A 17,696-nucleotide genomic window follows, 5' to 3' on the forward strand; every position below is an offset into this window, starting at 1 on the left:
TTAAACCACTTCGTAAACTTTGAATTAGAACATTTTGTTCGAAAGAATCTGTTGAACAGAATTTTATTCAGAAACTAGCTGACCCGGCAAACTTCGTTCCGCCTCTTTTAGTGTTTAATTTTATAATTATAAGCATTTCAAATTCATTGATTCCTTGCGATTTGTTTATATCGTTTGAAATGATTGGTTTTATCGGTATGACAACATCCTCGACTTTTGGCTTTTGTACATCACCTCTATTCCGAAAATATATTGGTAGATTCAGTTATTTTCGTTGTTTTCCAGAAACTGAAAGTGGTCATCTTCGAATTCAAAATGGTGTCCAGGGTCAAAGCTTGGCTTCTTTACATCATTTCGATTACGGACATATCCATATGTAGTAGTATTCGGTTATTTTAGGCTGTTTCCCAGAAGTTGCGATTTTACAATTCAAACTGGTGTCTGAGGTCAATTTTCAGCTCCTTGCATCATTCTGGATCCGGTGATACTCATATTGGGTGGTATTTGGTCACTTTAGGCTATTTTTCAAAAACCGTAAGTCGCCATCTTGGATTTTAAAATGGCATTTGGAGACAATTTCTGGCCCCTGAGCGTCATTCTGGTTTAAGAAACACCCATATTGGGTGTTATTTGGTCATTTTCGGTTGTTTTCCAGAAACCGAATGTCATCACCTTCGTATTCATAATGGTGTCTGTGTTCGATTCTCCTGTGTATCATTCTGGTTGCAAAGCTACTCATATTGTATGGAAATCAGCCATTTTTGGCCGTTTTTTAGAAACCGGAAGTCGCCATCTTACAATTCAAAATGTTGTCTGAGGTCGATTTGTGGCTTCAGTGCAGCATAGCAAACCCGGAAATACCCATATTGGGTGGTATTTAGTCATTTGCCGCTGTTTTTCAGAAACCGGAAGTCGCCATCTTGGATTTCAAATTCAATTTTTGGCCTCTGAGCGTCAATCTTCTTTGTTTATCTATATAATAGAGCAATGTTTTGCATATTCTCAGATTTTTTGATAAGGGGTAAGTGGGGTAAAAAACCAAGGTGGCTCGATCAAGTGAAAGACGACCTGCGGGGCCTCAGCAGACGACATGGCTGGTGAGCTGCAGTCATGGACCGAATTGAATGGAGACAACTTCTTCGAATAGCAAAGGACGCTTCGACCTGTAGCTGTCTTGTGAGGTTGTACACTGAAATAAATTCGTTTTCTATATTTTCCAGATGCAAAATGCATCATAACTACCAGATTAGGCCATCGCACAGAGGAGTAAGTCGACTGAAAACCTGGCCAAAATTATTTTCGCTGCTATTTAGCAATATTTTGAGAACTATTTAAGTGAGAAGTGGAAATGGCTAGTTCGAGTATTGTATCAAAGAGTAACTCTAAATATCACACACACAACTTAAGAGCCAGTTCGCGAGAACCGCAACTAGGTCTTGTTTCGAGGTTCTCCGATTGGACTGAAACTTTCAGGGTTTGTTTATCTATATAATAGAGCAATGTTTTGCATATTCTCAGATTTTTTGATAAGGGGTAAGTGGGGTAAAAAACCCCGCTAAAACTTGATGTCAAAAAACTGCTAAAACCGTAAAATTGCTATAACTTTGAGTAAACTGAACGGATTTTCATGAAAATTGGCATGTTTGTTTTACTCTATAAAAAGAACAAAAAGAGGGCTGTTGGAAGTTGCTGTCGAGAATACATGCTGAGAAATTCGATTTTTCTAAAAAAAATGGTGATTTTCACAGCTGTTTTCTCTTACCAACAGATCTAGGATTAAAATCTAAACAATACGTTTTGTAGTGCATCTCAAGAGCTTTCATTTGATATATAAAGAAAATGCGCCGTTGTAAAGATGCGAGAGAAAATCCATTTTTTCTATAACATGTTTTTGACCATTATTTTGTACCCCTTGTGCGAGAAGCGTTACTCCGGTTCGGACGGGACTCGATCACACAGGTCTATAGGAGTTATCAGCATCAGCTGACTCTTCTGTGTGTGATGAGACATTCCTTTCAGTCTATAAAAAACGCTTGCACAGCAGTGTGTGTAGTTATGGATGAGCAATAGAATAAGTCGGCAGTGGAATGTGATACGATATAGATTGTGGAACAGTACCACCGTCCCCCGTAGTTTAATTGGTCAAAACACCATGCCGGAGACAAGAAGATTGCGGGTTCATGTCCCGTCGGGATGCGGTATATTTTTCCAAATCTGTATGCTGTTTCCAGTTCGCTTATTTTTCGCTCTCTCTACCTTACATACTGTCTGCTTAATGAACTTGCGTGTTAACGGGAAAAAGCCGTTGTTAAAAATAGAAATTTAGTTTGATAATAATAAATTTACCAATCCTAGAATATTAGTTTTTATAACGTTATATATTTGCAGATAGAACAGCAACAGGAAAAAATGCGTTCTTGGGAACTGCATTTAGTGCAATAACTAATGAGCTCGATGAGTGGTTAGATGATATAAAGTAAAAATTAAGATGATGAAATAAAGAGTATATTTGGTTTCAAACTACATTAAATTTTTTGGTAGATTTATTCTCTAAAGGAAACATTTAAAAAAAAGCTCATCAGAAAGTATCGCGTGGCTTTGTTGGCATTAACTCATTCTCTTGTTGATTCTGAAAAAACCTTTCATTTTATCGTCTTACTTCGAGAGTAAGCCGAAAGTAATTTTTTTTTGAAATTTTTGAAAGCCTGTTTACCCCACTAACCCCTTTTCCAAAAACCTCAAATTTCGAAATAACATTGCATAAGCAAACATAACCTGAAACTTACAGCCCCATTGAAGAACAATGACACTAAACGGAGCAATGCTTCTCGCACAATGGGTACAACATAATGGTCAAAAACAAAAAATGGATTTTCTCCCGCATCTTTATAACGGCGCATTTTCTTTAAATATCAAATGAAAGCTCTTGAGTTGTACTGTAAAACGTATTGTTTGGATTTTAATCCTAGATTTGTTGGTAAGAGAAAAACAGCTGTGAAAATCACCAATTTTTTTCAGAAAAATTCGAATTTCTAAGCATGTATTCTCGACAGCAATTTCTAATAGCCCTCTTTTTGTTCCCTTTGTAGAGTAAAACAAACTTGCCAATTTTCATGGAAATCGGTTCAGTTTACTCAAAGTTATAGCAATTTTACGGTTTTAGCCGTTTTTCGACATCAATTTTTGGCGGGCTTTTTTACCCCACTTACCCCTTATCAAAAAATCTGAGAATATGCAAAACATTGCTCTATCATATAGATAAACAAACCCTGAAAGTTCCAGCCTAATCGAAGAACCTCGAAACAACCTCCCTTGTAAAGGTGGTTGCGGTTCTCGCGAACTGGCTCTTAATGTTTACATTTACATAGCCTATGTGTCTTCATTAATGTTGGTAAGCAGATGAGCAAATGAAGTAATACGCTCGTATAATTTGTGTTCGCAAAATGGGCAGCGAAAAAAATCGAAGAATTTACCAGAAAAATGATGTGGCAAAATATCTTCATTTTGAATTTTCAATTAGAAGCTCATAGATTATATGATGTCTCGTATAACCTACGTAGGTTGGAAAAAACCTTTTGTGCGGAGTGTTTTTTACCCGGATTATTGATTCTGTGCATCAAGTTAATATTAAATTAACTTAAATTAGTTGAATTTCGTTCACTAAACTAATCTCATTTCTTTTTTACGGAGCTGAAACTCTGTTTAGAGCATGAGGCAGGGACCCATTTCCCATGTACGCGTGAACACTTAACGTCAAAATTTGTCATGAACAACATTTTTCAAACGGGTCGCAAATGTCAATCCGTACGTTACCGGATGAGATATTAGCGAGGATGTGTTCGTGATGCTATGAACTTCAATTCCCCTGAAGATTATATGATCAATTGTCATTTTTTTGACGCCTGGCACAACTTGCTACTATATATGGTTCAATTCTCAAAACAATGCTTGAAAATTTGTCAATGTTGACAGCGCTCCCAGTATATGGTCATACCGTTTAACGTTAATCTAGTGATGGCATTTTGTGAAGCAATTATTCAAGCTGCAGAAAAGTAAGCGACACAAAAAAGCGTCAAAAAACTTTTTTCTTATTTTGGCCAGCTTTTTGTTCTAGGTACTCCTCTGTGCAACGTCACTTTTCGTGCAAAAAATGGTTTTGCTGTTTTGCGGAAGAAGCGACGTTGGCGTAAGAACTCAATGCATTCACATAAATAAACGTGTTAAAGCAATGGGATACGTTTTTCAACGGCTTAAGCAGTAGCCCCTATTATAATCAGTCGCAGAAAACAGACCTCAAACTTCTGCTTTTTTATCAATATCGACAATTTCAATGATGGAAATGAAAACTACTCTCATGCTACTCTCTCATGCTGCTACAATGTTGATACCAGACTTCCAGCTCTCCAACAAAATTGTCAACTTCGTAAAAAATTACAAAAGCTTCGGTTTTGCAACTCTTCCAACGACATGCGTATTACGTTAGCGGGATGCAGGAAGGACAACGCGTAGGCAGGTGCACTATCTTCACCGAACCGTGTTTCCAATGAGGTTACAAGAGAATGAAGGTAAGGAATTATCACAGCTCGGTTCCAATACTCCAAGCTAGTTGATGCAGGCTGATTTGTCCGGTACTTATTCCAATCATAGTAGTCCCATGTTTTATCCTGCTTTCCACGAGCGGTAATGGCGGACAGTGCACGCAGCCCATTTTGACGTTTTCTGTAGGTCAGGGAGTTTTCAATCGCAGTAACGGAGTAGAAAATAAAACAACGTCGTAACGTAGCATAGCAACTTCAACAAACAATGGGTGTTTTGTTATTCAAATTTCGTCGTGCGCATGCGCGGATCAAAATAAACAAAATTGTTTATTATAGTTGCTGTGCTACGTTACAAAATTTTTATGTTTTTCACTCACTTAGGGGCCGTGCACATCACACAGACCCCCCCCCCCCCAAAGCTGTCCACGTGGTATGTGGATGGCCCCTTGCTGCGATTAAAAATTACCCGACCTACAGAAAACGTCAAAATTGGCTGCGAGCACTGTCCGCCATTACCGCTCGTGGAAAGCTGGATACAAACTAGAGATGGTCGGGTACGGGTATTTTTACCCGAAACCCGTACCCGAGCCGTACCCGACGGGTTCGGGTCGGGTTTCGGGTAACGCCAAAAAATATTTTACGGGTTCGGGTCGGGTACGGGTAATTCAACAAACAAGGCTTCGGGTTCGGGTCGGGTACGGGTTTGAAAAATTCACAATTGGTCGGGTACGGGTAATTCAATTTTCGTGCATTATGAGAATTTAATTTTCAATGTCGATAATCGGTAAGATCGGAGAAAAAATCGCCCATCCTCACTCAACTAGAGGTCGCCCAATACCTATTCTGACAGTTGTCGGCAGTCTATGCACCAAGGGAATGACATCATGCTATCGCTTTCTAATGTTAGATTGAATAGTTCTTCCTGCAACGGTTTTGATTTAAATGGAATTTTTGTCGGGCTTTTTCCATAACTGTCAGGAAAACCGCGAGCATTGCACAGTGGGGCGACTTAATACAAATGTTGATAAATACGACAAAAATATAACCTAAGTACAAATCAACTTTTTCTTTGACGGCAAAAAAAAATCAAGCTATCATTTAAGCTGCAGAGCGTTTCAAAGTAATGATATATATTTTTTAAATATGTCGAAAAACGTCAGTATGCCGAGCTTTGAAAAGTCATAAAAAAATCAAATTTTATGATATTGCACCCAAATTTTTGACTTAAGCATTTAAATGTTATAGCAATAATGAAGAAACATTATGAAACAGCTGACGTTTAAATATCTGGTTTGATGGCCAGCGGTTTCCCACTGTGCATTGAGATCTTTAGTACGAAATAAATATATGAGATTTGACAGCGATAGCATAGTCATGGTTTGTACTGTGACCAAGGATGCCGCATGTGCAGAAATATCTGTATTTCACCGATTTTTAGAATTTATCGATGACACCGAATCTATACTCAAAAATTACAGGTTTTTGGCAAATGCAGTGAATTATCAAATTTTTATCAAGTTATAAACTATATTAATTTTGACCTTTTAAAATTCGTTTGACCCTTTAATGTGTTTATAAAACTCGTCGTTTATTTCAAACTTTACCAGACATGCACTTTTCATAGTGGACCGCTTCCTTATAGTTGAACACCCGCCTGACACTCTGGGTCCATTATCATTCGTTCACACGCACACTCGGTTCTAGCCTAACTCTGGCCATCATCTCGAGAAACCACATGTGACAATCTGTACATTAAATGTGCGAGGTATCCAGGCATTTTGAACTAAAAAATTAAAAAAAAATCCAGGACGGGTCGGGTACAGGCAATTTCGGCGTTTTTTTCTTTCGGGTACGGGTCGGGTGCGGGTTGTTGGAATAGATATTTTTCGGGTTCGGGTCGGGTACGGGTATTTTAAACAAACCAGACTTCGGAGTTCGGGTCGGGTACGGGTTTGAAAATTTTCGATGAGTCGGGCACGGGTCGGGTACGGGTAACAAATTTCCCATACCCGACCATCTCTAATACAAACCTCATGCACACTGGGACAACTTTGCTTGGATCGGCAGAAAGGAGGTCGTTGTGTGCTACATATTAGAGTTCTTGGAAAACAAAATTCTGCACCAATGTCAACAATTAGGAGGGGCATAAAGCTACATTATTATCTAGAGGGGTGGCTGCAACTTTGTGACGAAATGCAGCGATGGGAAAGGGGGGCGGGGGTATCAAGAAAACCTAAAAAAACTACGTCATTTATGCATTCTCCCTTGGTTAAAATAACAATACTTAGGTCAAAATTGTTCAATATTTATTTTGCTCTTTTTAGTCGATCTTATATTTTACTAACACTATATTCCACGTATAAAAGATTCTGTGCTCTATACTTTTCGGTTTTGTAAACAATTACGATTACAGTCAATCTCACGTCTCTAGCGGGTTGACGCTAGCCGATTCAATCCTATTCAACACTTACAATGATTTTTTTTGAACATAATATCTACTCCAAACAGGAATAAGTTTAAAAACAAATCAAATGGTGATGACACCTCTATTTTGTGGAAATTTATACATATTCTACAAACTGTCCTCACCAAGTGGTGGTAATTCTGGTGACCGTCGATGCCTGGATTGATCTGTATAATCAAGCCGATTCAGAATGTCTTCGTCGTCTGAAATATCATCTACGTCGTCTAGCTCAGTGAAAACATTTTTCTGTTCATTCGGAGTTTTGGATTCAGTGGGTGCTTCTAAAGCTGATCGGATTTGGGGTTCTGGTTTTATGTGTTCGCATGTGTCTGGGCCAAAGTCTTTATTTTGCTCGGATACCACTGGTTCATTCTTAGAGGTCGGCTCAGCAGATTCTAACTCAGATTCCGAATCAAGGAGTTCTTTACCGAGCATATTTTCAAAAGTTAGTTTAACTTTTTCTAGTTCTTCTTCCTTATCTGATGCAAATTCATTAGACGATGTGTGCTCCTGAGGAGAGACTGGATTTCCCGCTGGTTTACTTTGTGAGCTAAGGGCATCGTGGACTATTGTGTCCACATTGTTAACTTCAGTCATCTCAACATCCTCTTGTTGAGGTAACTTTTTCTCAGCCATTTCAACATCTTCTGGCGATTCCGCACCGGAAAGATCTTTCATTTCAGTATCCGGCAAGTCAAATGGATCGTCTATTCCCATTCGATCATCTGGTTTACTCTCCTCTAGTTCTTCTGTTTCCATTTCAGGAGCTACCGCAGAGTTATTGTTCCCGGTAATTTCAGAATGTTCTAGATTTTTTTCTTCATTAACGTGTTGTTCTTCAGTGTTGCCGTTTACAATTGTAGAATTTTCCTAGAAATTTGAAACACAAATTTACTATGACTATATTATGAATTAATTAAAAGAAAGCTGTTACTCACCGATTGCTTTTGAACATTGTCTGTCGTTTTGGAGAGTTCTTCGTTTTTGTTTGATTTTTCTTTTTCGTGTTCTTTGACTTCCGTTGGATTTTCTTTTTGCTCCTCATAAGTAATTTTTTGAACTGGAATTTCTATTTCTTTTATGTTACTACTGTCGACCTTCCTAGGTCTACCTTTTCGAGGCTTGCCATTCTCAGGACACAGTGCTGTTTCATTCTGAGGCTTCGGTGTTTTCTTTTTACTCTTTTTCCCGCCATAGTCGGCATCATTTTCATCATCGCTATTATCTTTACCACCACTTTCTTCGTCAGTAAAATTAAGTTTGTCCACGTATTTGATACTAGGGGAATCCGAAAATTGTACCTTCTTTTTCGCTGAATTGGGACTTTCAATTCGTTCTGTTACCAAAATACTCTTTCGTTTACCAACGCTGCAAATGCTAGTGTTACTTTGCTGAAGTTCCACCACATCTTCCTCATCCAAGCCTATAAACTCTTCGTTTTTCTGTTTACGCAGTTGCCTCGTGCTGGAATCATGTGCTATTGTTCTGTTCATATAGTTGGACAGATCTACATGTTCTATTTTGATTACCAACGGTCGCAACTTAATATCGAAAATTTTATTCAATACGTCAACGGACGGAGAAGCCGGTATTGTTTTGCTTGGTGAGTGAGGAAGATCATACTTTTTACGGTTTTGTTTTTCCAACAATTTGCGAGGAATCGGTAGTTTAATGAAAATCTTATCATTTTGTTTCGCTGGAAATGAGACATAGAAGTTCGATTTACTTTCCACATATTTTTCAACAATTTATGTTCTACTCAATAGTTGAAGGGGGTCCACTCAATATCAATTTTCGATTTCCCGCTTTTTTCGATGATATTACTTAAATTTCCCCGGTGTTTTATTTTCAAAAATTATGATAAAATATATTTTCACATTTTTGTTGTGTCCTTGCAGAAAAGTGTAATAAATCTATGAAGAATATTTCTCTTTCATTACTCTTCGTCGACTTTAGCAATGTACCTTCATGGAGACCTCCTGCACAATTTTAGCCCTTTTTATCTTCAAATCGTTAACAATCTTCGCCTTCTTGCGCTTTCTTGCTTCTAAGCCCAATAAAAAAAGGCACATGAAATAGTCGAAATTTTTTTTCACGGCAAACGTCTTAGAAATGCATGTAACGTCGAGATCTGTTATCTTAAAATATTTTTTTTTAAAAACGTTGAAATCCTATATGAGACAAAAGCGTTAAAAATCTGTCCACGTGGAATGTGAATGGCCCCACTGCAACCTGGTGGGGGTGACACCCTTGGGGAAAGGGGTGGCACCCAAATTTTCCGCCCCGGGTGTTACCCGGTCACGCTACGCCACTGCATCTATCATTTTATTCTTACAATAATCAAATAGTTGTCTTGCAAATTTATCACAGCGTAGATTTTACGTATTGTTTTTAGTAAGTTTAAATATTTTTATTGGTATAATCACCGTTACTTCATATGTATCGTATTAATTGATATTTTTCGGTGAACAATTACAAAACATTTCTTACTTTTTTTTTTTTTTTAAGGGGGGATTTGTTAGTAGCTTAAGTATTTATGATAAATATTAGTAAATAATGAGTATGTGTGTCCAATCACAAATGGTGTCTTCTCAACACTGTTAGAAATTTGTAATTTTAATTGTTAGGATTTGTTTGCTTTCGCAATTAGGACTTATCATTCGTAGGGATTTAAACCTACTTGTCAGAAAAGGGGAAGTAAACTTACAACTAACTCAATTGCTAACTTATTGGCTATAAAGAGAGCTTATCGTAGCAATTGAGGATTGCAACGATTTTTGTCGAAAATTGTTAATAATTTTATTTGACATAGCTTCTAATGGTTCAACACCAGTAAGTCTATGTAATTCGAGTGTACCAAACCAAGGAGGACGCTTCAAAATCATTTTCAGAATTTTATTCTGAATCCTTTGGAGCGTTTTCTTCCTTGTTGAACAGCAACTTGACCAGATCGGTACAGCATAAAGCATTGCTGGTCTAAAAATTTGTTTGTACATCAAAAGTTTGTTCTTTAAACAAAGTTTAGAATTCCTGTTAATGAGAGGATATAAACATCTCGTATATTTGATGCACTTGGCTTGTATACTCTCAATGTGCTCTTTGAAAATAAGTTTTTTATCATAAATTAGTCCCAAGTACTTAACCTTGTCGGACCAACTTAAAATAACCCCATTCATCTTGACAACGTGATTATTGTTTGGCTTGAGGAAAGAAGCCCTAGGCTTATGCGGAAAAATTATCATTTGAGTTTTAGAAGCATTGGGAGAGATTTTCCACTTTTGCAAGTAGGAAGAAAAAATATCTAAACTTTTCTGCAATCGACTGCATATGACACGAAGACTTTTTCCTTTTACGGAAATGCTTGTGTCATCGCAGAACAATGACTTTGTGCATCCTGGAGGCAAATCAGGAAGATCTGAAGTGAATATGTTGTACAGGACAGGACCCAAGACTGAACCTTGAGGTACACCTGCTCTGACAGGAAATCTATCAGATTTTGAATTCTGATAGACAACCTGCAGAGTTCGATCAGTAAGATAATTTTTTAAAATTTTGATTAGGAAAATTGGAAAATTAAAAGTTTGCAATTTCGCAATCAAACCTTTATGCCAAACACTGTCGAATGCTTTTTCTATGTCTAAAAGAGCAGCTCCAGTGGAATAACCTTCAGATTTGTTAGCTCGTATCATATTAGTAACTCTGAGCAATTGATGAGTTGTGGAATGCCCATGGCGAAATCCAAACTGTTCATTTGCAAAAATTGAATTTTCGTTGATGTGTGACATCATTCTGTTAAGAATAATTCTCTCAAACAGTTTACTTATTGAAGAAAGCAAACTGATTGGTCGATAACTTGAAACTTCAGTTGGGTTCTTATCCGGTTTTAAAATGGGAGTAATTTTTGCATTTTTCCATAATTTGGGAAAATATGCAATTTTGAAGCAGCAATTGAAAATTTTCACTAAAAATTCCATTGTGCTCTCAGGGAGATGTTTGATTAGTATATTAAAGATTCCATCGTCACCAGGTGCTTTCATATTTTTGAAATTTTTAATAATTGATTTAATCTCATTCAAGTTAGTTTCAATTATTTCTGCAGGTAAAAAATTCTGAGAAGAAATTAAATCAAATTGACGTGTGACTTCATTTTCAATTGGACTCACAAAATTCAAATTTGAGTTATGAACACTCTCAAACTGCTGAGCAAGTCTTTGAGCCTTTTGTTCATTGGATACAAGAAAACGTTCACCATCTTTTAAAACTGGAATAGGCTTTGAAGGTTTCTTAAGAATCTTCGACAGCTTCCAAAATGGTTTTGAATATGGTTTCAATTTTTCAACTTTAGTCTCAAAATTTTGATTTCTCAGAAGAGTAAATCTATGTTTAATCTCTTTCTGTAAATCTTTATAAATAGTTTTAAAAACAGGGTCACGAGAACGTTGATATTGACGTCTGCGGACATTTTTCAAACGAATTAGAAGTTGAAGATTTTCGTCAATTATTGATGAATCAAATTTCACTTGAGCCTTTGGAACAGAATAATTCCTGGCTTCAACAATTGCACATTTTAATGCTTCCAAAGCGGAATCAATATTCACTTCGTTTTTTAAATCAAGCTCATTATTGAAATTTCTCTCAATATGAGTTTTGTATCTTTCCCAATTAGCCTTGTTATAATTAAAAACAGAGCTCATAGGGTTTAAAACTGATTCATGTGATAAAGAAAAAGTTATTGGAAGATGGTCAGAATCAAAGTCAGCATGTGTGATCAAATCACTACATACATGACTTTGATCTGTTAGCACCAAATCAATTGTTGAAGGGTTTCTTACAGAAGAAAAGCATGTAGGACTATTCGGAGACAAAATAGAATAGTATCCTGAAGAACAATCATTGAATAAAATTTTGCCATTGGAATTACTTTGAGAATTATTCCATGAACGATGTTTAGCGTTAAAATCGCCGATTATGAAAAATTTCGAACGATTTCTGGTGAGTTTTTGTAAATCACCTTTAAAATAATTTTTGAGCTCGCGTGTGCATTGAAATGGTGAATATGCTGCGGCAATAAATAAAATCCCAAGTTCAGTTTGAACTTCAATTCCCAAAGTTTCAATAACTTTCGTCTCAAGATGGGGAAGAGCACGATGTTTGATTCGGCGATGAATAACAATTGCAACTCCACCGCCGGAACCCTGAATCCTATCATATCTATGAACCACGTAATTGGGATCATATTTTAATTTTATGTTAGGTTTCAAAAATGTTTCAGTAATAATTGCAATATGCACATTATTTACTGTTAAAAAATTAAAAAACTCATTCTCATTGGCCTTCAATGAGCGAGCATTCCAATTTAATATTTTAATTGTTTTATTTAAAATCATTGCTAAATTTTAAATTAGAAACAATTTTTAATAGTAAAATTTGTGCCTATTTGAATGGCTTCAAACATTGATTTTGCCTGCAACATGGCGTTCATAAGATCGAACATTGCCTGTTGCAAAAAAGAAAGTTTACCTGCCGTAATAGGCCCCAGGCAGTTGACATTAGAAAAAATATTTTCGGCAGCAATATTAGCTGGAGTAATAGGTGTACAATTATTTTCTAGCGTGTTTTGCTTACCCATATTAACGGTCATTTTCGAACTACCAACACTAGGTGGTATAATGTTCGAACTACCTGTAACCTGTGCATAAGTTAAACGGGTATGCGAAGGAGTAGGTAAACTATGCGTCACTGGTACGCTTGGAGAATTTTGTTTTGAAGTTGGTTTTAATTGAGAAATAAAATTTTGTTTACCTTGCCTTGCCTTAACAATTGCTAAACGGACTGGGCATTGATAAAAATTTGACATATGGTTGCCGTTACAATTCGCACAGCGAAAATTTTTACTCTCTTTCACAGGACATGTGTCCTTTTTGTGAGAAGAGTCTTCACAATTAAGACATTTTTGGTCCATGTTACAGAATTTGGAACCATGGCCATAACGTTGGCAAGTACGGCATTGGGTGATATGCTTTTCACCTCCGCCATACTTCCTATAAATTTCCCACTTTACACGCACATTATACAAAGCATGTGCTTTTTCAAAAAATTTCAAGTTGTTAACCTCATTGCGGTTAAAATGAATTAAATAATTAACAAGGGAAATTCCAGTTCTCTGACTGTTTTCGCCTCGTGATTTTTGTTTCATTAGAATTACTTGGGTAGGGGCTATGCCAAGTAATTCTGTTAAAGTAAGTTTGATCTCATCAACGGTTTGATCGTTGGTGAGACCTTTCAAGACAACCTTGAACGGCTTGGCGTTCTTGGTGTCATATGTAAAAAATTTGTACATCTTGTCAGTTAAATACTGAACAAGACGATCACGACCCTTTACTGAGTCGGCTAATAAGCGGCATTCACCTCTACGGCCAATTTGATAGGTAACTTTAACGTCAGAAACAAACGTTGGAAGTTCCTTTTTGAATATATTAAATTCAGAAGAAATAGTTACCACAATAGGTGGAACTTTCTCCTTTTTTAAAGATTTTATATTTTGTATAGTTTCATTATTGGTAACTTCCATTTCACCAGCTTCATGCTCAAGCAAAATATCAAAAGGATTGTCACTACAGACACTCGAAGTGTCAGAAAGAGATGCCTCTCTTTTCCTCCCCGCAGCGATGCGAGGTTTCTTTTTCCGTCCAGCCATTTCAGGTGATACGAAAAAAGTTAAAACAAATGTTAAATTCAAAAGTAGGTAGTCTTGAGAAAGACTGATGGGAAATAACTTTCAGGTAGTCTTTAAAAGACACACTGACAAAACACAAACTTTGAAGCTATAGGCAGTCAAAGACCAGTCCACAAGCAACCGAAAAAACGTCTGATCTGTAGGACAGTTCAAGACGCACTGAACATTTCTTACTTTGCGTGACGTATCACTTAGTGATACCTGATCGTGCGGCGCTGAAAGAGGTGACGAAAAGCTGCGGCGATCGAAATGCGTCAGAAGATGGCTGAAACGCAACAGTAGGCCGAAACGTCACGCAAAGTAAGAAATGTTTTGTAATTGTTCACCGAAAAATATCAATTAATACGATACAAAAGTTTAAATATTGTTTCTAATTCACCGTTTTGACGCTGTTCGTGGTAAACGGTATGCGAAATGTTATTTCAAAATGGGAGCTAACGGTTTCATCAAAATTTTATGAAGTGTTTTGATGACAGCAATGCTTTCGACTCCTCCTAACCGTTTAGTGCCCAAGTTAATTTTCAGACGAGCTTCAGTAAAATCAAATTAATATAAATCTTTATAAACATTTTTTAAGTATTTATTGAAGAATTTTCAGAGGTTCGACTGAAGCCCGTCTAAAGGCAACACTGGGCACTAGAGGGTTAAGTTTGTCAATGCAGGCCCGACATATTTTTATGATCATGAAGTGAAGAAAAGTAATAAATAAATCACAGTTGTAATTTCAAATATTTTCTATAAAGTACCTATGCAAGCGATTCTCTTATGCTTCAAGCTTTTTCAAGTGAACTTCAAGCTTTTCACAATTATCCATACAGGTCGGACTCGATTATCCGGAGACTCGATTAACCGGAAACTCGATTATCCGGAATTCGATTATCCGGAATTTTAGACTCGATTATCCGGAATTTTATTTTTTTTTGGTGTCCGTTTTCAATTTTTATTCCGAAATTTTGTCTTTGCCATCCCTTCTGGCATATTTGTTATCATTTAAGTCACTTACGGCATGTTTGGGACATGTTCGAATTAAGTGAAAATAATCAATGTCCAATTTTTTTTTTTGCTTCCCAAGATTTTACTGCTTTTCGCCTCAGAAATAACTTCTGGTTACGCCACTGCATCATACAAGTAAATAAAGAAAAGAAATATTTATTTTATGCTCGTTAACCGCAAAGTTTCAGTATTTTTTTGTGTGATTCGATTATCCGGAAAACTCGATTATCCGGAACGAAAATTTTTTTGATGTTCCGGATAATCGAGTCCGACCTGTATTGAATTGGTATATTACAACTATTGTGTTTAGATTAAATAAATAAACAGGTAATTTGTTGAAAAGCAAAATCCAAATTAGGTTGATGAACACCTACAGATCAGCACCCTGAACAGGCATGAATAAAAAATTACCATGGAGATTTTAGATGTTTCAAATATCACTAAGGCTTGCGCTGATCTGCTTTTTCAGAGTGAACTCTGTAATTTCACAATCATTGAAAATGAAAATTCTATAATCGAAACAATTTAACTAAGATTTTAGTTCGTGTTTAAAATTTACATGCTTATTGCGTAAATTATTCACTGTAAATGGAAGGAATATCGAACGCGATATTTCTTTTTTCTACACGTTCAGTATGAAATTACGACAAATCGCAGCTCTGGTTCAAATTACACGAAATCCTTTTTTTGCAAAAATCTTATCGGTATAAATACCTAAACAAAATATCTTGAAAGAATGATTAATAACGTTGCTTTTCTCTTTCAGAATTATGGCCTCCTTTAGAATTAGAGCCGAGACTACTGTACTGTTTAGACAGACTTCACAATCAACTGTTAGTTTACAGGATAATTGCCGGCATCGTACCCTGAGACCACATGGGAGGCTAACAATAACAACGTTACTCTCTATTAGTTTCTCAAGGAATCAATTAGCATTCAAAAAACCATTAAAATTTTGTGTCACTATCATTTAATAACTGATTGATTCCCAAATTTCATGCCGTTTCAATTGAAATGGAATTTCAATTTTGTTTCTTTTCCCGACCCAATATAAAATTTCGTTTCATTACGAAAACTTGAAATTAACCTGGATTTTCTGTTTCGACTTATTTGAAATCGCAATAAATTTCATATTGCGTATCGCTTCGACAAATAAAAGTCTGAGTTCTCATAACCTGTTGCAACAGATAACTATCATGCATTATCACAATCAACTATCATGTTCATTGAAATTATGGATAAAAAAGATTTTTTTCGACTGCACTTTAAAGATCAGCGAATCATAATGAAATTATAAGATACAGTTACGGTAGTTAGTTATAAAATATAAATCCGAATAATACAGATATACTTCCAGCGGTAGTTAAGTAGTCAAAATCATACCCTTACCTTTCGATGAATTTGTGGAAGTAGGCGATAGAGTTTTCCTACCACCAGAGCGCGACATTGTAGGGGTCAGTTTTGTAAGCATTACAGGTAGAACAGATTCCTCTTCTTGCTTAGATCTCTTGGGAGTTAGTTCATCTCGTGCACTCCAGGACCCCCTACCACGTTTGATTCCCTTATTTCCTTTTTCTTTTCCAATATTAATATTACTACAAATACTGTAGTTTTTACACATGTCACCAAGTGTATCCAGGTTTAACTTCCAAAGAACTATGTTGCATTCCCTCATAGTGGCAAACTCTTTGCTAAAACGTTGTGCATTTGCAAAGTTTCTGGCCAGTTTTTCGTATTTAATGCTAATTTCCAATAAATACAAACACGTCACGCAAGCCTTAACGGTGTCAGCATTACCAAAGTCGATACTACTACACTGTTTTACAAGGTAAGCGACCATGCGATCCACTCCAGGTTCATTGATAGTGCTTTCCGATTTGCACACGAAACAACTGTCTACGTCGAAGTCAGCGGCAGACTCAATTATGTGCTTGAACTCAGAAACTCGACCAATGTAAAAATGACACTCTATACATAAACGGTATCCGCTTGAAGGAGCCTAAAAAAGAAAACGATTAGATTGTAACCGTGTAATAAATTTTTATATCTTTTTCGGTGTAAGAATATTTAACTACGATGTTTCTAAACAATAGAATAAGTTTCTTTTTATTTTCGTTTATGCGCATGACCTCAAATGAAAGATACTTTAAGACCAATATTATTTCCAAAGTCAGCCATTTTTACCGCCGAAAATTAAAAATATTTAGTTCGAAAATAATGTTCAAGCTACATTTTAAAGTGATCCAAGATATTTCAATCTTATGTGTAAGAGTAGAAGTGTAGAACGTCGATTTTCACTTACAGCAATATTGTAAATTTTTTTGAGTGCTTTGTTTGTAGAAGAGTGGTCCACTAGAATTTGCCGCTGTTTGAGACAGAACGAGCACGTCTTATTTCTTCCGCTCATTGTAGTATGGAAAAGCAAGGGTATTGTTGATTAAATGAACGATTTTGTGTATCGGGGGATTAATAGATATACTGAAATAAATCTGGTGCTCTTTATATCAGTATAACTTTTCCTTATGTGCATGATAGTCAGTATCACGTATCACTGCAATAATACTCGTAACACTAAAATTGTTTTATCACTTATGGAACTATTTTAATTTCTGAAGTATTTTTGACATTTATACGTTAAAATAAACCGTTAAGCCAAGCACAAAACTCTGTTTTCGGCCGATGATAGCGGATCCGCATCACTCCTTACTTTTTGTTATAGTACTTCGTTATTACTTTTCGCGGTATGACGTTTTGCAAGCCTGAATTCATAAATAAGAAGAGCAAGAAAACATGATGAAAATCAGGGTTGCCATAACTGGTAAAAAAAGTTTACCGCGACCACCGCGACAACGGAACAAAACGTCTTGTTATTTTTACACTGTAAGAAATCAACATACCTATCCAGCTTTTTACGCGCCATAATGGCGGACGCTATAATGAAAAGTTTCGTAATAAATTACCCACC

General features: G+C 36.4%; 1 protein-coding gene across 1 annotated transcript; it reads right to left on the bottom strand.

Moving 5' to 3' along the window:
* Nucleotides 1–6,827: 6,827 nt before the first annotated feature.
* LOC129716710 (uncharacterized) lies at nucleotides 6,828–17,492 on the bottom strand. Its single transcript, XM_055666544.1, has 4 exons — nucleotides 17,034–17,492; nucleotides 16,121–16,730; nucleotides 7,941–8,698; nucleotides 6,828–7,872 (listed from the first exon to the last, which is right to left on the bottom strand). Exons 1-4 carry the CDS (start codon nucleotides 17,136–17,138, stop codon nucleotides 7,111–7,113), a joined length of 2,235 nt encoding a protein of 744 aa, XP_055522519.1. The 5' UTR covers nucleotides 17,139–17,492; the 3' UTR covers nucleotides 6,828–7,110.
* Between the last annotated feature and the right edge of the window lie 204 nt (nucleotides 17,493–17,696).

This window comes from Wyeomyia smithii, chromosome 1 (assembly GCF_029784165.1).
Source record: "Wyeomyia smithii strain HCP4-BCI-WySm-NY-G18 chromosome 1, ASM2978416v1, whole genome shotgun sequence".
Taxonomy (NCBI): domain Eukaryota; kingdom Metazoa; phylum Arthropoda; class Insecta; order Diptera; family Culicidae; genus Wyeomyia; species Wyeomyia smithii.

Coding starts and splice junctions, on each gene's coding strand:
- LOC129716710 (XM_055666544.1), bottom strand. CDS start 17,138: ATGAGCGGAAGAAATAAGACGTGCTCGTTCTGTCTCAAACAGCGGCAA. Junction 16,731..17,033: donor AAAAAATTTACAATATTGCT/GTAAGTGAAAAT, acceptor TTTCTTTTTTAG/GCTCCTTCAAGCGGATACCG. Junction 8,699..16,120: donor TTCCACAAATTCATCGAAAG/GTAAGGGTATGA, acceptor TCTCATTTCCAG/CGAAACAAAATGATAAGATT.